The following is a 21,426-nucleotide window of genomic DNA, read 5'->3' on the forward strand; positions in this document are numbered from 1 at the left end:
TAATGCAGTTTAATTTTGTAATGAACACACAATCACACACACATTGTTCATAGCACTCCCTCCTAGCACTGTACAAAAATTTGCAACTAGGTGAATTCCCCCTCTCACCATCATACAATGTTTTTTTTCTATCTAGGGCTAAATCTCTTGTACACTGACTGCATTTCTCTGTTATTCTACCAGTGAAATGAAGTCTGCCAACTGCTCTACCTATAACTGGGCTTATGTGATCCTTTCATTTCACAAATCTACAAGTTATTACACATTGGCATTTGTATGAGCTGACCACCTACATCGTTACTCTGCAATTCACACTTAAGTGCCTAGCAGAGGGTTCATCGAACCATTTTTATACTACTTCTCAACCATTCCACTCTCGAATGGCGCGTGCGGAAAAGGAACACCTAAATCTTTCCGTTCGAGCTCTGATTTCTCTTATTTTATTATTATTACTATGATCATTTCTGCCTAGTGGGTGTCAACAAAATATTTACACATTCCAAAGAGAAAGCTGGTGATTTAAATTTCGTAAATAGATCTCGCTGCAAAGAAAACAGCCTTTGTTTCAGTGACTGACACCCCAACCCGCATATCATATCAGTGATACTCTCAGCCCTATTGCACAATAACATGAAACGAGCTGCCCTTCTTTGCACTTTTTCGTTGTCCTCCGTCAAACTTACCAGGTAAGAATCCCATACCGCGCAGCAATATTCCAGCAGAGGACGGACAAGTATAATGTACGCTGTCTCTTTAGTGGGTTTGTCACATCTTCTAAGTGTTCTGCCAACAAAGTGCAGTTTTTGTTTTCCCCACAATATTATCTATGTAGTCTTTCCAATTTAAGTTGCTCGTAATTGTAATTCCTAGGTATTTAGTCGAATTGACAGCCCTTAGATTTGTGCGATTTATCGTATACCCAAAATTTATGGGATTTCTTTTAGTACCCAAGTGGATGACCTCGCAATTTTCTTTGTTTAGTGCTTAACTGCCACTTTTCGCACCATACAGAAATTCTCTCTAGATCATTTCGTAATTGGAATTGATTGTCTGAGAATTTTACTAGACGGTAAATTACAGTGTCATCTGCAAACAATCTAAGAGGGCTGCTCAGATTATCACCTAGATCATTTATATAAATCAGGAACAGCAGAGGGCCTATGACACTACCTTGCAGAACACCAGATATCACTTCTGTTCTACTCGACGATTTACCGTCTATCACTATGTACTGTGATCTCTCCGAGAGGAAATAGTGAATCCAGTCACACAACTGAGACGATACTAAATATGCACGCAATTTGATTAATAGTCGCTTGCAAAGAACGGTATCAAAAGCCTTCTGGAAATCTAGGAATATGGAATTGATCCAAAATCCCATGTCCACAGCACTCATTACTTCAAGGGAACAAAGAGCTAGTTATGTTTCACAAGAACAATATTTTCTGAATCCGTGTTGGTTATGTATCAATAAGTCATTTTCTTCCAGGTGATTCATAATGTTCGAGTACAGTATATGCTCCAAAATCCTACTGCAAATTGAGGTCATTGATATGGGTCTGTAATTCAATGGGTTACTCCTATCTCCTTTCTTGAATATTGGTGTGACCTGTGCTACTTTCCAGTCTTTAGGAACAGACCTTCCGTCAAGAGAGCGGTACTATATGATTGCTAAGAAAGGTGCTATTGTGTCTGCATACTCTGAAAGGAACCTGATTGGTATACTATCTGGACCGGAAGAATTTCCTTTCTTAAGTGATTTGAGTTGTTTCGCAACACTTAACATATCTACTTTTATGTCACTCATGCTAACAGCTGTTCTGGTTTCGAATTCTGGAATATTTACTTCGTCTTCTTTCGTGATGGAATTATGGAAAACTGTATTTAGTAACTCCGCTTTAGTGGCACCGTCATCGGTAACATTTCCGTCGCTATCACGCAGTTACTGTATTGACTGTTTTTTGCCACTGGTGTACTTTACATACGAATGGAATCTCTTTGGATTTTCTACTATATTCTGAGACAATATTTCATTGTGAAAACTATTAAAAGCATCTCACCCTGACGTCCGCACTAAATTTTGAGCTTCTGTGAAACTTAGCCAGTCTTGGGGATTTTGCATTCTTCTGAATTTGGCATCCTTTTTTCATTGCTTCTGCAACAGTGTTCCAATGTGTTTTGTGTACCATGGTGGATCAGTCCCGTCTCTTATTAACTTATGCGGTATGAATCTATCTATTGCTGTCAATACTGTATATTTGAATTTGAGCCATATATGGTCTACACTTACATACTTAGCTTGGAAGGAATGGAGACTCTCTCTTAGGAAGGCATCAGACGAATTTTTATCTGCTGTTTTGTGGTTTTGGTTGATATGGTTTTGAGCCTCACTACAATGACCTTGTGTTCACTAATCCCAGTTATGACTCACTGATATTTTAGTTATATGAAACTGCGTACAGTTTTTTGTTTGAAGGATCTATGGTATACTGAGGTTAAGAGAGGAGCTAATTTAACCACATATTCAGTACAGAATCTGATGGAGATTCAATTAAGACATGAGCTTTTTTTCAATTATAGCAATTTCCGATGTTCCTCGATGCCGCTGACACTTAACATCTGCTTATCTCTGTGGTGATGTGAAAATTAAATTGGGGATATACTCCCTTTGCTACCTTCAGTTTCTGTTCTTACCTTGTCAATGAGTATCTGGAAACTAACTTTGGTGCCACTAAAAACCCTTTACATATTACCAAAATTTCCTGGATTTTGAGAGAAATTTTTTGATAATATTCAGCTGTAATAGTCATTGAATGTTTAAAATGTTGCCCTCTTCACAGATAAACAACTTTCATTCAACATTATCTATAGCCATATGTTTTGCTTTACACCTGTTATGATGTGGTCAATGTTTCTTTTGAAGTTTGTTTACAGCAGCTGTATAACACAGGAGGTGCCTGCCAACTTTGACTGTTTTTCTAGTTACATATCCATCAAGTGTATGGTTAATTACTTGTTTAAAATCAAGCCACCATTGGATCCATGGTCCTGTCCAGACCTAAATAATTAGTTCTTCAAATCCAGGATGGAATGTAACAATATTACGAAAAGGAAAATTGCGCTCACCATATAGCGGAGATGCTGAGCTGCAGCAATAAATAATACATATTGCTTTTTGTCTACTTTACTGCTTTAGTTGCCCTTTGTACCTGAGCAATGATTGCTGCTACAACTGACCCATGGTGACATACCACTTTCAACATGGACATCTTCGAAAATGACAGTTCTTTTTGTTGCCATAACATCCAATACACTTCTTGCACAAGGGGCTTCAAAACTATCTATTCAAAGTATTCTTCAGAGCAAGTGTAGGACTAGTTTTTCACAGGGTGCATTGTCTCACTACCACATACAAAATTGTAACTACCCCTATTGATTGTTGGATCATTATAAGGTCCCCACCAATGACAACACTATGATTGGAAAACGTGTGTACTACTCAGTAGTTTTTGGTTGCAACCAAGAAAGAGACTGGTGTTTGATAATCTATGTATTTACATTTACTGAAGCAGAATGTTCACTTGCTAATACACCTCTCTACAACCAGACAGAGTTTAACAGGTGGCTCACAACTTCTGTAACAATGCACTCACTGGTTGTTACTGTAAGTAGATAACAGATATTTGAGCATGAGAAAAGCCAACATATGGCACAAACTTGTCTATTCCTTTCAGCAACTAAATTACACATTTAATTTTCTTGTCGCAAACACAGAGGTAGAAAGAAAACAAATACTACAAATTGTGACGAGTCTGCCACTTTTTCCTGACCAGGACAAAACTGTAACACAGTGTCAGCAAATGCAAACATTTGAGCATTCCAAAGGATGCTACTATATAAGCAGTAGAGTAGACAAGTTGGGAGTAGTTTTGGAAAATAGCTGATCGTCACTTCAGACTATGGTGTCAGTAGCATCTGCTCACAGAGTTGTGCAACCTTACCAACTAACAACAGCGTACCAACTGAATAATTCAAATAGTGGTGCTCAAATTCACTAATGCAACTGGCTACTACAGTCTGTGCAAAAGGAAGATATTGATCCTGAAAGGCTCCTTTTCCTGAAGAAGCATTACTGTATTTATTAGAGTAAATTAAAACTGTACAAGAGACATTGGAAGTTCTGGAAACTCTCACCCACAACATTTACGAGCATCTGCATAGTATGAAAATAAGAGTGTGATGTGCAAGATGAATTTTTGGGCTGATCTTCTTGCATCAAATCACAATATTTGATATGAATGTGAACAATACAAAGCAATTTTTTTTCACAGATTTAACAAAAAAGGGCTATAGTTTCTCATGGATGTTAATGCAAGAGCACACACTGCCGATATGTATGACAGTATTACAACAGTTTCAGCCACTAAAAATATTTTGTCATGCTGGTTACTAACATAAATATTCCACAAACACTTAGGGAAGGGAGACTGCGCGCGCGCGCGCACGCGCACGCACGCACGCACACACACACACACACACACACACACACACACACACACACACACACACAAACGTAAATGCCATCATAACCAATGTGCATTTTGATGCATTTCTCATTGAGAACATTTAAAATTAAATAGATATTTTGACAAAGGATTACATGAACGCTGATGGCAACACAAAAAACCATTTTCATGTACAGTAGAGATACTGTGGGTTACAGTATTTGATTTCAAAGAACTTGCCAAGATTATAAAGAAAGTGATACCAAAATTTGCAATATGGCCTTCAATGGACCACTCTAGGTCACTGTGCAATGGTTAATACAAGGAGTTGTTTTTATTCTATAGTACAATAGTTATACAATGAATTATTATAATGTGTTATTACATAGGTTTCTTTGCTCTTGTGCCTGTTCAATATGTCTTCAGTCTTTCAGGTATCCCATCCCCAACTCCCTCTTGCTGTATTTTGGTATTGTCTGTTTTGTTTTCAAGGACATTAATATGGAGTTCTCTTCCAACTGCCTCAATTTCTGCAATCCATTTAATGTTATTCTTCCTATTCCACAGTTTTTTTGTATTATTCTCTACCCATTCTGTTTTCTGTTGTTCCAATTAGATGTCCAAAGAATAAGACATATTGGTCCTGATCATATGCATTACCAATTGCATATTCTTGTCTATTGTTTCTTCTGACAGTAATTGCTAATCCTCACTTACCTGGTATTTATGTACATTTACATTTGCATCTGCATACGTAGTCCACAATTCACTGTGTGGTGCATGCCAAAGGGTATCTTGAACCACTAATAGTTATTTCCTTTCCTATTGCACTCACAAATCGAGCAAGGGAAAAATGGCTGTCTATAAGCCTCTGTATAAGCCCTAGTCTTTCTGATCCTTACACAAAATGTATATTGGCAGCAGTAGAATCATCCTGCATTCAGCTTCAAATGCCATTATCTAAATTTTATCATGAAAAGAACATTATCTTCCCTCCAAGGATACCCATTTGAGTTTGCAAAGCTTCTCCATAACACTTGTGTGTTGACAACCTCCCGGTAATAAATACTGCACCATGCCATTGAACTGCTTCAATGTCTGAGACATAACACACGGGTACTGCCCATCTGTTATGTCATTAGCACGCAATAATTATAGATTTATGTCAAAGTTTATTTAATCTATAATATAGTTGTTTATGTAACATGTGATAGGTACATGAAAACCAGGTGACAGGCCAACTTAAATTTAAATTCATTGTTCAGCTTATTCTTCTCACCTTACTGATTTCACTGATTCTGTTAGTTTGGGTATACATTATGTTAATTAAAAGTTATAATTAATTGAAGATAATGCTCAAGTTCAATAAGTGGAAAACCTATAAGCTAATTGGCAGAATACAATATAATGACTTATGCCCTACAAACGCTAAGCACTCTAATTTTCCACAGTGCATTTTAAACTACCAATACTCCATGCATATTTTGCCCTAACCACTTTCAGATTTTGACCTTCAGCTGCCTACCTTTGTTACATTAATTTTTCTGTACGGTATGACATACACCAACTGTTAATTAATACAGTAATTAATAATTTCATATAATTTACTATGATTTTCAATATGGTGCTTATATTTGTAAACAAGGGGATTCACTTTGTGGAAGCATAATAGTATCATCCTATTTTTCTAAATTTTTAAACAGTAACATTTTATAAACAAAATTTTAGGGAAAGCTTGCAATTATTTTTTTAAAAAAATGGCTCTGAGCACCATGGGACTCAACATCTGAGGTCATCAGTCCCCCAGAACTTATAACTACTTAAACCTAACTAACTTAAGGACACCAAACACATCCATGCCCGAGGCAGGATTCGAACCTGTGAACGTAGCAGTCACGCGGCTCCAGACTGAAGCGCCTAAAACCGCTCGGCCACACTGGCCGGCAATTATTTTAAAAGAACCACATTCAACATAGCTGATTTTCGAAGTATTATGTAGTTCATGAAATAATAGAAAGTTCTCATACCAGTCTTTACATGACCATTTCAGTCCCAGAGTATACAAGTGGCCATAAAACACAGAGGCGACAACTATGTCACTCAGTACGGAAAAATTTGATGCAGTCTTAACAGGTCGTAAAATGTACCACATTTGAGTACAATTTCATATTCTGTCATGTGTTGCTTATTAAATCAATGACAATATCTCATAATTGCTTTAACAACATGAGTTCACATTCGATTTCAATGACTGAATAACTGTGAAAATGGTGTTCTGCTATGGTAACAATCCAATGCAGTAACAGTCAGTGTCAAATAGTATGAACATACTTTCACTGTGCAATTTGAATCTGTAATTACATTTTATGTTCAATCTGAAAAATAGTGTGTTACATATCACCTAACATAGTGACTAATCTTGTGACTTAATGTTAATCATCCTTTTGCCACATCAACCGATTGGTAATTATCTAATTGAGGTTAGATCTACTGCATTAAGACTGCATAGCAAGAACTATAAATAAGACCAGAAGATAACTATTTGTTTACCTGTACTTAACAGAAACCTGAGAGACTGCAACTGGACTGGTCTACATTACTGGAATTGTCCTATCGCCAACTGTTTTTGATCAGTTTTGACAGCAGAGAGAAGTACCAGCTACTCAGGGCAACAAAGCAGTTGAAGTAAATTAATTACGTTTTCCTTTAACCCGACCAGGTAAGGGTCCCAAACACTGTAACAGTACTCAAGAATGGATCACTCTAGTGGTCTCCTTTAAAGATGACCAACAGTCTCCTAAAACTCTACCAATAAACTGAAGTTGACAATTCTGGAGCATACCAGCAAGGCAAAAATATAGTTGATGGTGCAGTGGATGGGAGTGTTACTTTTTTGGGCAATAGTTACAATCTCAGGTGAAAATAGCACATAAGTGGACTAGATGGCTTCCCCAGATGGTCTTAGAATTATTTTTCCATTTGCTGATTGTCAGGGCCTCTGTCTGCACAGACAGAATGTATGTTTTTGTGACAATTTCTCTGAATCTATGACAACAGTAAAAGGATGTTGCAAAAGAAACACACATTAGTAACAACTGTACTCATTAAGTTTCAGAGTAATTAACACTGTTGGCTAGAATATTGTTACTGAAATAGAACCCCATATTTTGGCAAACTAACCAGTGTGATTTAATAGAAATTATTGTTTTAGATAAAAGTTTTCAGTCGAAAAAATGGATTCCACCATTCAGTTATTCTACAATAGAAATCTGGAATTTTAACTAACAGAAGTACAGAAGATCTGTGCTCAAAATTACAGCCAATGTACGCAGATAAGCTAACACAAATCATATGTCGTAAAAGGTGCAGTTCTGCCCAAATTCTGTTTTCAAGAGTTTATACAGTGACTGTACTTCAGTGATTGTCTGTGAACTTCTAATTAATCTCATGAATTGTGTAAATCATGAACAACGTGAAAACTGTAACAGTATTGGACTGTGAATCATTATTTCCAAATTATACTTACTGTGTGCATAATTTTTGTAATGAGTTGCCCATTAGATTTCAAGGACAGAGATTTGTAAGCTTTATTTAGAGAATGTGTTAACGATTCACTGAACTAATATGTCTATGTAAAGTTACTACACTTCAACAACCGTATTAATAAAACATCAACAGAGTGTAGTAAGGGATTAACCATTTATCTGTGCATAAATTATGATAGATGATACTCGAGTTGAAAATAAACAGTAGGTTCTTTAACGTCAAAGTGCAATTAAAGTGTTCTGTACTGTAAACCTGGTGTTGACCACATTATTTACAGTAGCCTACTTATGATAATCACTTTTCAGCCAGATATGGCAGTGGTGCAGCTACTGGAGGCATTTTAGCACAGGTAAATAGGGTAACACTACAAAGCTTCCAGTCAGTGTTCCCAACAGTAAAACAAATCCTTACCATTTGCAACTACCTTCTTCATCTACAAACAATAAAAAAAAGGCAACCGTCTACTAAGTACCAGCCCACAAATGTGAGAACCATGGAGGTCTGCACATTTCAAATTGCGACACATTGTAATGTTCCCTACACGCAGTGATTATTACTGCAGCACAGCATCAGGCATATGGTTAGTAACAGAATTTCAGAAATGAGAAATAAGTAGATGTCTGAAAAGTAAGTGACTCCACTGAGCAATTAAAAGTTTATGAATATATTAAAACCAGTTGCTTCCAAGCCCCTTTCTATGCCTCAGTGATGATGAACCTTTGTAACAAAGTTCAACTGGTCAAGGTTCAAGGAATTTTGTTTGTATAAATTTACTGCAATTAAATAATCAAGAAATTATGGAGACCCTTTATTACCTCCCAATATTCACATAATGTGTAGCAAGAATGTTAACTGTTTGAGAGAACATAGTTGAAGTAGAGCAGATGGCTCACAACTTCTGTAAAAATGCACTCTCAGATTGTTATTGCAAGCAGGTAAGAGACGTTTGGCCACATCAGCCAAACTCTGGCAAAACTTGCACATTTCTTCCAATATCCAAATTAAATTTCAGTTGATAAAAAAAAGGACAGGGTGGAAAGAAAACACTGTTTGAGAGAACATAGTTGAAGTAGAGCAGATGGCTCGCAACTTCTGTAAAAATGCACACTCAGATTGTTATTGCAAGCAGGTAAGAGATGTTTGGCCACATCAGCCAAACTCTGGCAAAACTTGCACATTTCTTCCAATATCCAAATTAAATTTCAGTTGATAAAAAAAAGGACAGGGTGGAAAGAAAACACTGTTTGAGAGAACATAGTTGAAGTAGAGCAGATGGCTCGCAACTTCTGTAAAAATGCACACTCAGATTGTTATTGCAAGCAGGTAAGAGATGTTTGGCCACATCAGCCAAACTCTGGCAAAACTTGCACATTTCTTCCAATATCCAAATTAAATTTCAGTTGATAAAAAAAAAAGGACAGGGTGGAAAGAAACCACATTTCACAAACTTTGAAAACTCTGGCACTCACCGTGACACAAAAGAACAAATACTTAACATTTGTGTTAGTAAATGAAAACAATTGGCAATTTGAAAAGGTGGTGCACGTGTAACAAACATTACGACAGAATTCTGCAAAGATTTCGTCAATGCATATTCACATCCCACAACAAAATACTCCTGAGCTGTAGTATGAGTATGTGCTTGTAAGTCATCAACACTTATCTGTCATGTAACACCTTACCTTCTAACTGAACACTATACAAGGTGTACATAAAGTTCGCGAAAACTTTCAATTATTTATTTATTGCACAAGAACCGAACATTGTACAGATATAATAAATATGTCATTTTAAAGAGAAACCCTGAAAGTTTATTTTCATGTATACACCACAACATAGTTTCAGCGCTAGTCGCAAACATCGCGAGTTCAGGTGCAGAGTGAGCTTTCTGTGTTTTGGAGTTCGACAAAAACAAGTGTGCAGCAATGGCTGATGCCTCAAATGCAATCTGACTCTCCAGGCATCTTTCAGCAGGATGGGGATCCACCCTATTTTCATCGTGAAGTTTGTGGGTACCTGAACACGGAGCTGCCACGTCGATGGATCGGCTGTGCTACAGAAGGGGACAGCTGTTTCGAAATGGCTTCCCCAATCACCAGATGTCAATCCGTGTGGTTTTTTTTTCTGTGGGGACACATTAAAGATCTGGTGTCGTGTACCACCTCTACAATGTGATGTGGCACAGCTCCGTCAGAGAATACAGGCAGTGACTGCTACAGTCAATGACGCCATGCTGGGACGGGTATGGCAAGAATTCGATTACTGTATTGACGTCTCCCAGGTCACTCATGGTTCATATATTGAATGTTTGTAAAAAAAGCTTTCAGAGTTTCTCTTCAAAATGCAATGTGTATGACATCTGTACAATGTCTAGTTCTTGTGCAGTAAATAAGTATTCCCGCATTTTATGTACACCTTGTATACAGTTATAGGCTTATCAGTAAGCAGCAAATAGTACTTTATCCACCCCCACCCCAAAAAAAGAGTGCACTATGTCTTGCACAGTTACTTTCCTTAATGTTGCCAGTAACAATTTGTTAGACAGATTATGACCACTGAACTCTTATCTACTGCTAATACATCATTACACTCAATGTGTAATGACTGTGTGAGAATAACACTTGCAGAAGTAAAGCTGATGACAAAATTTCTGAAGCACTGATCTCTCAGATTACTATTGCAAGCAGGTAAGAGATGATTGTCCAAAGCAGACAACATCTGGCAAAACTTGCATATTTCATCATCACACTATCAGCGAAGTTGACAAATCTGACCACTAATGTTAGCAAATCAAAGTAACAAAGTATTTCAAATTAAGAGAAAATTGTAACATGTAGTTTATGAGACATTATGCTAATACACACAATTAAAAACTGACAGACATATCAAGTAATTCGGGAATTTCTTTCCCATTCACAAAGAAAGCATCATGATCACAGTTTGAGCCCAGTATTTTCAAATGAACTGCTTATGACTTACAGTTCCTGTAGTGATGTATCCAGAGGTAACTTTGCACAAGAGCCAACATTTTTTTCCAGCTGTATGTTTGTGAACAGCAGGGAAACTCCTATTTTTGTCCACAAAAGACAATGCCAAAATTGAATATATAAGAGCAGTCAAATGAAAGGAAGCAAACAGAAAAAGTAAGTTAACTATTTATTATTTCAAAAGTATTGACCAGAAATGTTAATACATTTCTCCCACTGTGAGCCAAGAAAGCCATCTTTACTGTTTCATTTAGCAATGTTGGCTCCTTAGCACAGTTTTAGACTTTACCACTGAGGTAACTCAATTTTATTCAACAGCATTTCTAAGGTCAATAGATATATTTTTATGATTAATATGACATTCTCAGATCCAAAGAAGTCCCTTGATCTTAGGAACCACTGTCCACATAATTTTATGCTTCTGTCCCTTCAGCTTCCTAGTAGGCCTTATTAGAGGAGAATTCTGCATATATACCCTTACCCTGCAAACCACTGAGTGTACATCTTCCAAGTACCTTTTCCTATTCCATTCCCATATGAAACATGACGAAAGTGATCAATCATTACTGTGCATGCTGTAATTAGTCTAAATCTCTTTCTGCTATTCCTACAAGAGTGAGGGAGGGGTATCTTCATTTAGGGCCTTCCATGTCAGATCAACACAGAAAAAGACCATTTTTTACTTCACTGCCTCAGATTTTCTAAAAATTTGGCACAGGTGTACTGTTGGTATACACTTAGCAAAATATGAAATTTTACTGATCTATGTCGACTCATTTCTGAATTACAGAGCTGTGAAGTTATCATAAATGGGACCAAGAACAGGGAATGGCAGGTTTTAGAACAACTGGACCTACAGACTACAGCATTTAACTATGTACTCGTGCCAATTGTTACAACAATACTCATTAACTGTGTTTGAGTGTCACCCCCCCCCCCCCCCTCAAGATAGAAAATGACACACTGTCCATCAAGATGGGAGCAGAGATTGAGAATACAGTGTTGCAACGCGTTACAGAAAAAATCACTGTTAGAGACAGAAGAAGCTCAGAAATATCACATAATGCATGCCTGAATTGTAACTGTAATTCAAAAATCCATGATAAATGTAGGAAGAAAATTACTGTGATAAAAATGTACAGTCCTAAGTGACAAAAATGTTGAACATGAGCATTCTTACTCAGAAACATTACTGCACACTGAAACTTCCTGGCAGATTAAAACTGTGTGCCCAACCAAGACTCGAACTCGGGACCTTTGCCTTTCGCGGGCAAGTGCTCTACCATCTGAGCTACCGAAGCACGACTCACGCACGGTACTCACAGCTTTACTTCTGCTAGTACCACGTCTCCAACCTTCCAAACTTTACAGAAGCTCCTAGCTCCTAGCTCAGATGGTAGAGCACCCACGAAAGTTCTGCAAGGTTCGCAGGAGAGCTTCTGTAAAGTTTGGAAGGTAGGAGAGGAGGTACTGCCAGAAGTAAAGCTGTGAGTACCGGGCGTGAGTCGTGCTTCGGTAGCTCAGATGGTAGAGCACTTGCCCGCGAAAGGCAAAGGTCCCGAGTTCGAGTCTTGTTTGGGCACACAGTTTTAATCTGCCAGGAAGTTTCATATCAGCACACACTCCGCTGAGGAGTGAAAATCTCATTCTGATTACTGCACACTGATACAGAATTTATAACTACTTCAGAGGTTGTACAGTCACTTAATATATCTCTTGAAAAATTGGGCAAGTCTCCCACTGCTAAGAGAAAAACAAAACATAATACTGTACATCAAAAGTAAGAAAAATTTCCGCAACTATGAAAGTAACTGTTTTCTGCTTCTGCTGAAAGTTTGTCATCAGAAAGCAACAATGATGTTGAGAAATGTGAAATTCTATAAAATCTGAAAAATAAGTTTTCCAGATCTATGAGTAGAATGAAAAGGCTAATGCTTCTGGGAACATGTTTGCCAAATAATTGGAGCATCAGAAACAATGTGTGAATTCAATGCTCCGAACTAGATGGCCAGGCAGTCAAAAAGAATTGTTAAAGAAAAAGGCTTTTTGGAAGGTCCAAATTTAAAACCAGGATAAAGCTTGCCAATATAGGCACTGGAAAATGTAAATTCATTTTATGAATATAATGTAGTTGGTAGAGCCATGCCAGGTATTAAAGAATATGAGATAGTTACTGCATCAGACTGAAGTAAATAAAAGATTTCGAAAAGACTTTTATTACATATGCTTAAATAAGAACATAAAAATTTTAAAAGACATGTTTTCGGGCATACAAAGTGGTTTCTGTAAATTTGCTGAATTGAGATCTACACATTGTACGTTAGCTGGCCAAACTGGACAAATCAGCAAAATATGAAAACGAGGACAGGAAATACTACGTTTAGAACCGTCAAAAAATGTAAAACTAAAAATCACTAGCAATGCCTTGTAAAAGTGCTTTGTAACCCATTGTCTGTTGATTGCAACACAAGGGGAAGTGTGCTATTTGTCCAGGTGGAACTGAGATGCATAAAAAAATTTTGGAAGAATCCTATGCTGAAAATTCAACTGAAAAAGTACAATTTCATCAGTAGGTTTCACTTGACCACTGTAATGTAGAGACTTTGAAAAAAGATTCAGAAGAGTTTACTGATTTACTCTGCAGCAAGTTGTCCTCTTTGGTTCAGCATGACTACATGGTCAAGCAGCACAGACATTTTCTTATCAGCACAAACGAAAACCTGAAAGAGTCAGAATTCATTGCCACATGTGATTTTTCTGAAACTCTCAACATATTTCTACAAGATGAAGCTCAGAGTTACCACAAACCAACAGGTCACAACCCATCCCTTTGTAATGTATTTCAAACAGGCTGCGCAAACGACAGAGGAATTTAGAATATGCATCAATTGCCAATAAGTGTTAAGAAAAGGGCCAGCTAAATCCATATGCATATGATCCCATGGATGTGACAGCATCAGTCAAAGAGACAATGATACACGGGGAGCAGTTCAAAGCATCACATACTGCGAACAGGAGGCAACCAGATGGGTAATTTCACCGTTCAAGCTGTGCCAAATCACATGTTGATGGGCCCAGTGCTACATTATGCATGATCACCCTAATGATCTGCATACCCCTTAATGAAGCACTGAGGGGCCATGTGATACATGGCTAAAAGCAGAACACCATTTCGAAAGATGCAATAATTATTGAGGGTGTTGGGCACATAAGGAATTGGTAAATCCAGCTAACCATGTTGTACAAATGTTATGACCTCCCATAAAACGGAGTCTGAAGTTACAACCTTCAAGACCTGTGCACTAGTTACAGGAAAACCATTAATTGTCTTCTGCACAGATACATCATTGTGGGTGAAAAGCAATTTCTCCTGATCAAATCCTGGGTCCAGAATGGCCTGCAGACAAGACAAAGCATCAGTATTTGCATGTTGACTCTTAGAACAGAAATGAATCTCATAGTTGGAACAGAATAACAAAACAGTCCAACACTGAACGTTATGTGCCACTTCACCTGGTAACGATGCAGAAGGACTGAATGAGGAAACCAATGGTTTGTGACCAGTGACCAGGTGGAATTTGGTAGCACAGGGGAAAAAATCTTCACAGTATATACAACAGATAAAGTTTTCTTTTCTATCTGAAAGTGCCTAGTTTAAGCAGGAGTCAGCATTTTTTGGGTATAAACAATAAGCTGCTAGGAGACATCATGATATCTATGAGGCAGCACCACCCGCAACCAGTAATTTCAAGCATCTGTTGCTAGGAGCAAGTGGAAACCTTGCTGGTACACTACTACGCAGGTCCCAGACTGTAACGTGGGCTTATGGGTGGAAAATGTGGTTTCGCAAGCCAGCAACCCGTGAACATGAGTCACCCGGCGCAGCGATTGGCTTTGCAATTGTCGCTGTCCCAGACAAAAATTTATGACGGTAGGTGACTTTACCTACAAAAACCTGAAATTCTTAGACTGATAGGGTGTGTAAAAAACATAATAGCAGAAACATGTTGATGCAGGGGTTTGAGACCCTCGTAATAAACTACAAAAGATGAATGATAAAAGCTTGAAAAAATTGATATTTTTCTAAATTACACTTCAACTTGGCCACTTGGACGAGAGTAAAACGAGTATGGAGATTTTGTAAATGCTCCTCAGTGGAGGCACCGGAAACTACAATATCATCCAAATAGTTTGCACACTCCAGCACAGACGATGTAAGTTGCCCGAAAAACCAGTGAAAAATAGCAGTAGCATTGCTACTCTGAAAGACAGCTGCAAGTAATGGTAAAGAACGAAGAAGATATTGACAACACACATATGTCGTGACTCTCTATCTCAATGGACTTGTAAATAGGTGTCCGACAGGTGGACTTTTGAGAAATATTGACCACCTGATAACTTTGAAATGTTTGCCCATGCACGGTGTCAGGTATGTATCCACTATAGAGGGTGCATTCAGACATTTGAAACTTGGCACAGAGGTGTAACCATCCCAATGGTTTCTTTACTATAATTAAGGGAGTAGACTGTTCACTTAATACAACAAGTCTAACAATGCCAGATTCCGTGAGGCAATCTAACTCGTCTTTCACTTGTTCCCCGACTGCCACTGGAAGCAGGTGGGCCCAGAAGACGAGGCCAAGCAGGTTTCATGGTAATGTGCACTTGAGAACTGTTGGTACATTCCAATCCAGGAGAGAACAAAGAGGAAAACTCAGAACATAATGCATATAACTGTGTACACAGCACATTTTCAGACACTAAATTCACGACATCTGAAATGGTGAAACCAAACAACTTAAAAGCAACTAATGCATAAGATGCTCCTTACATGTGTTATCTACAAGAAATGTACATGACTTGATTACTGACTTGTAGGTGACTGCGGCAGAGAACTGGCCAAGAATAGGAACACACTGTTTATTGTAATTTACTAACTTTCGTGACACAGGGAGAAGCGAAGAGGAACTCAAGCTCATGCAAATTTGTGACTTTAACTAGATTACTGCAGCTCCTGTATCCACTTGCATGTGTAGAACTTTATGAAAAACCACAACATCAATGAAAAACTTGGTTGACACAACAGAAATAGTCAATACAATGTTGTCCATATCCACATGAGGATCGTTGTGCTATTTTTTAGCATTACAAATAGAAGCAATGTGCCCTTTTTCATTGCAATTATGACATTTAGCTTAGTGTTTTGGGGAGCCTGGGTGCTCATGGTTAATGAAACAATATGAACAGTACAGGAGTGTGGAATGTGTGTGTTGCTGTTCACTGGCCAGTTTACTTTGCGACACCAGCCGCCGTGATGCTGTGGTCGTGTGCGGGCCACCGAGCCCATGTCTTCTCACGGCGAACTATATGAAGCTTGTTGTAGGGGAGAGGGTTGGACCGCTCATACTGCACACTAAGACTCAATTTGGTTATCCGCTGCTCGCTGTGCTAGAGCTAAAACCTCAGAAAGGGGTGGATTTTCACACTAGAGGTCACACTCACATCTCACTATCTGGAATTAAAAGAGTAATAGCATCTCTCACAATCTAATCAGCATATGACCATCATATCGGACACAAATGACAATGACAACTTAACCCATGGCGTTCACTGCCCGTGTTCGACAGGACTGATGTGGTTGCTTCCTTCAGTGGTAAAACTCAAACCAGGATTCAATAACATGGATGCACTTACAGTACATTTTTGAAAGAGGTTCACACATTTGGTCCACCAGTAACTGTCAGTAGTCCCAAAAGCTTGACAGTGTTGTCGCACACTTTTCTCGTATGTGTCCTATTCCTCAACAGACTCATCGTACGTAGAAAAGGGAGACAGATAAACCATGGGGGCTGCAAAGGCCGAAACAGCAGCCAAGGAGCATGCCGACTAAACAAAAAAGAAACAAATGGTTGAAGTACCACAGTTTGATTGCCCAGTGTCTTTGATTTGTTGTGCAATACTGTGGCGAATGATTCTTGATCTTTGATCAACCGATGTAAAATGTCCTACTTAACACTATTAGCCATCATGAGAATTAATGAAAGACCAACCAAGACATAAATATGCATGGATAACAGGACCACCACTGGCCACCAATCATGTTGTAATTAGGTACAAGCACAACATGACCAGTAGACTGAACACAACTTTATGCCACGAAAGTGTTAACAAGTTGAACATAGTATTTAAGTAACATTCAGCAGGAACCAACATGCACACAAAGACCTACAGCAAAGCACACAGAGAACAGACTGGGCCTTAAGTAGAGTTGACCACATGGCGGGCTATGACAGTGATCTCACACACACATACAAAAGTGGAGGGGCTCCACCTCTGATAAAAAAAAAATGATAAAAAAATCTGCAGATGACATACTGCGACATGTGCAGCCCTTTGAAAGTATGCACATGCATTACTGCACTTTTCATATCCAACAAATTCTTATATTCTGTGAGTATCAGTAATGGTTGTTTTGGTGAAAATAAAACCTGTGAATCCTATTGGAAGAACATATATTTTACTTGGAAGTGATGTGTACCAAACGAATGAAGCTTTTTCAAACTTAAAGTGATAAACAGAACCTGTTACTTAATAGTAAGTTTTACAGTGGACTATTTACTTAAATCTTTATCATAACAATGTTTATGTTTGAAAATATCAACAGTAGTAGAGTTGTAACAATTAACAAAGTACACAGTTGAATTTTTTTTTTTTTTTTTTGCTAATGAAGAAATTATCATCGCAAGTTTATATTCTAGCCTAAGATTTACAACAGCATAAATCCGGAAATGTTAAAACATGCAGTTTAAAAAATTTTAATTTTGTTTTGAAAAGAATTTTTTTATATTAACCATATCTTGTTGTATACCATAGGAAAGAGTGTGAAAAATACTATAACATGGTATTGATCCATGGTCTGTAGCTCAATTAGAAAAACTTCTAATGCAACTCCAAAACCTGCCATTCCCTGTTTTTGGGCCCATTTATAATTTTACAGCTATGTAATTCAGGAATTGACTTGGCCCAGCAAAATTTCAGCAAAATGTCTATACTAACAGTACACCTATGCCAAATTTCAAGAAAATCTGAGATGATGTGGTTTAGCCCTGTGTTAAGTCTGACATGGAATAACCCTTTATGTGCTTTCATCTATCTCCATGCACCTGTTGGTTCAGTTTTTCCAATATCTCAGTGACACTGCCCTCCTTTGTACACCCTCAGGCATTTAACCTGTAGTGAAGGTATCACTCACATACAAATTCTAACACAGGAGTACTGTATTTTGTCTGATTTGGTGAGCACTAGCCTGATACCACTGTGGTAACAGTAGTAGTAGTAGTAGTAGTAGTAGTAGTAGTAGTAATATAAACCTTTGTAGTGGAAGAATGCACTGTACCTCAGTTAGTGTCACAGCAGTGAATGATACAGGATTAGCACTGAGGTGGGAGGCATGCACCATGAAATACGTGCCAGTGCACAATAAACACTTCTTGCATGTTCTACTCTCTAAAGAAAATACTTAATGTGGATTTACCATGTCAGCTGACAGGTGCTAGGAATCATGCAGTCAAGGTTACTGGTAACATGTGGACTCCCAAGTTCAGCCATGAATCAAGCTGCTTTAATTTTTTGTAAGGATCTGTCGCTACTTGGTATTTGCTAGCTGATATTCCTTGCCCAGTTTTATCAGCCAGTATTATGACAGCACAATGTAGACTATGGCAGGTATCCCACAGACATTAACTGAATAGAGGCATGTTGTAACAGTTGGGTAGTGGTAGCAGTGATAAGTTCCTATGGGACCGAACTGCTGAGTTCATCAGTCCCTAGGCTTACACTCTACTTAATCTAGCTTCTAACTTACACTAAGAACAACACACACACTAATTCCCAAGGGAGGACCCAAACCTCCAACAGAGAGGGGGGGGGGGGGGGAGCTGTTGGGAGTAGAGGGGGGAGGGGGGGGGGGGGGGAGAGAGAGATAGCGAGCTGTGTGAACCGTGGCAAGGCAAGGCACCTCAGACTGCATGGCTATACCGTGCGAAATAACAGTTGGGAGTAGAGAAGTTACAGTATCAGCGAAATATATGATAAACAGTATTGTACTACTGTCTGAGGGAGGTCTTGTAATATTTTCTATAGGAGCACCATCTTGTCTCACAATCAGATGTATGTCCATCAAGTATGACGCAATATTTAAATTCATGCTGCCATATCTGAAGTTCTAAAAGTTCACAGCTTATGTACGAGTATAGGAATCTGTACAATATAACATCCAAATGACAAGGAAGCTTTTCAAGATGAATGTGGTCAAAGTGTTAGCTGTCAACTCTGCGTAATTACTATGAATCTTTCCTTCCTTTTCTGAGCTGCTTCAAGTGCTGGGCATCCAGCAGCTATTTCTGATGTGTTTTCAGAAGTCATTTCAAGTGCTTTGCTGAAGCAGTAGCTTAAAAAATTAGATAGTATCATACTTCTGTATGGAAACAATGATTTGTGTCATCCACATCACTGGCAGAATTTCATGCCCTACATTTCATCCTAATGACAAACAGGTGAGCATTGAGTAACATATTTTGTCAATTGTGAGTTGGTGTTACACGTTTGTTTTATTGCCAGCTTAAGTCCTTCATAGTATGAAGACTCTCAATGCTGGAGGTAAACCATTTCTTTGATGAGAACTGTTCACTTTGTTCCTAGTACTGTGCTCTTCTCATACACCAACTGAAGCTACGATGTTCTTTATGAAAATTTACTATGTACCAATGGAGAAAGAGGAAGTGAGAAGGGAAAGAGATTAATGCCATTCCATCCATTACTTTTGACATTTAAATGATAGCAACTTTATAACAATTAAAAACTGTGCTGATGCTAATACAAACCATGCTGAATAGTTCTCAAATTGATGAAGGAAACTGCACAAAAAGGAAATCCTAGGAGAGAAACTAACCTACTATCTTGAATAAATATATCTTATATTTTCACTTTCTTCATCTGAAGAATTAAATAGTGCTTCATGTAATACTGGTAAAAACTGTAATAAAGTGAAATAAAGTGAAATTTCTCCACCCAGATGCTCCACTCGTTGCTTATGAGAAACTTCATGCTGTCTACAGCTAACAGTTGTATGTATCTTTATAAACTTGCACTACTTAGAGAGAATAACATTAAAATAATTGGTGCAAAATGCTCCTTCAAATATCTTTGATTTTTCACTGAACTCATGTTCTTCCCTTCATCTGGCATACAATCATAGCAAAAAAGAGATGACCACACACTTTACTTTGGGATATCCCACATGCGAATCTCTTTGCCAAATTCATTTTGCACTTAACACTCAAAACTTTTCATAGGTACACCCTAATAAACAATAAATTGATTATTATAAAACAAACTGATATGTTTTGTAACTTACAACAGTACTGATTTTTTTGTTCTTTAAAGTCGCTCTCATTAGACACATAAATTCAGTAGGTTCTGGAAGAGGCTTCTTTCCTTTTGCTGGATGTGGTTTCGTGCGGCCATCATCTGAAAAGATTAAAGTTTTGTTATTAAGGACATAAATGAATCTTTTCCTTCATTTGTTTTTTTTTCATAATATTTGAAATTTTCCCCAGTAGCCTGCATGTCCAAGAGAAGGAACACCAACAACAGGTGAAAGCTTGAGATAATGTTAAGAAATGCCACGTAAAGCAAAAAAAGTGTGGCGGGGTCTAATACGGAGCAAACAATCTGCTTTGCCTGACGCAACTCATTCAATAACTCTAAATCTGATCCTTGCCAGACTACATACATATACATAAAGAAACACTCAGTAAAGTTTTTAAACTATTCACTTGCTTAACCCCATAAAGACTTCTCTCCTTTTTGAAAAAAATATGTTCAAACAAATATTTTTTTTATTGATGAGAAACACACTATAACGAATGACTTTACATAGGGACATATAAGGACAGCTTATAAAGCTCAAAATAATGACTTACAAAATTTCAAAGATCACTCATAATAAAATCCTGGCTATACTCTCGCACTGCACTTTGATTAAAATACTCTGAAACTCGAATGCATTTTTTAGTTTCTGTGTAGCTTTGAGGTCTAACCATGTATTTCACAACAGGTCCTGTGAACATAAACCTTTGAGGAGCTGGCTGGAGCACAGTGGATGTATTTATCTCATACAAATGGCGATCATTTGTCACTCAACTGACAAACTGCCATCACTTTCAGTCTCTAATGAGGTAACATCACATTCTTGTTCACTTTCGCAGCTGCTAAATTCACCGTCAAACTTATAATCACTATAGCCATCTTTTTTCGACAACTATGCCTAAACACAATGCAGGAGTGTGCTTGAAAGCATGTGTTTTGATGTCGAGTATCCAAAGCTG

At 37.9% G+C, this 21,426-nt stretch overlaps 1 protein-coding gene across 1 annotated transcript in view; it reads right to left on the bottom strand.

Annotated features, from left to right (window-relative positions):
* LOC126340442 (signal recognition particle 14 kDa protein) overlaps positions 1-21,426 on the bottom strand; it is a 39,480-nt gene that overhangs the window by 10,319 nt on the left and 7,735 nt on the right. The window contains exon 3 of the mRNA XM_050001691.1: positions 20,454-20,566. Coding sequence (XP_049857648.1) covers positions 20,454-20,566 — 113 coding nt within the window. The remainder of the gene's footprint in view (positions 1-20,453; positions 20,567-21,426) is intronic.

The sequence above is a fragment of the Schistocerca gregaria genome, chromosome 1, assembly GCF_023897955.1.
Source record: "Schistocerca gregaria isolate iqSchGreg1 chromosome 1, iqSchGreg1.2, whole genome shotgun sequence".
In the NCBI taxonomy this organism is placed as follows: domain Eukaryota; kingdom Metazoa; phylum Arthropoda; class Insecta; order Orthoptera; family Acrididae; genus Schistocerca; species Schistocerca gregaria.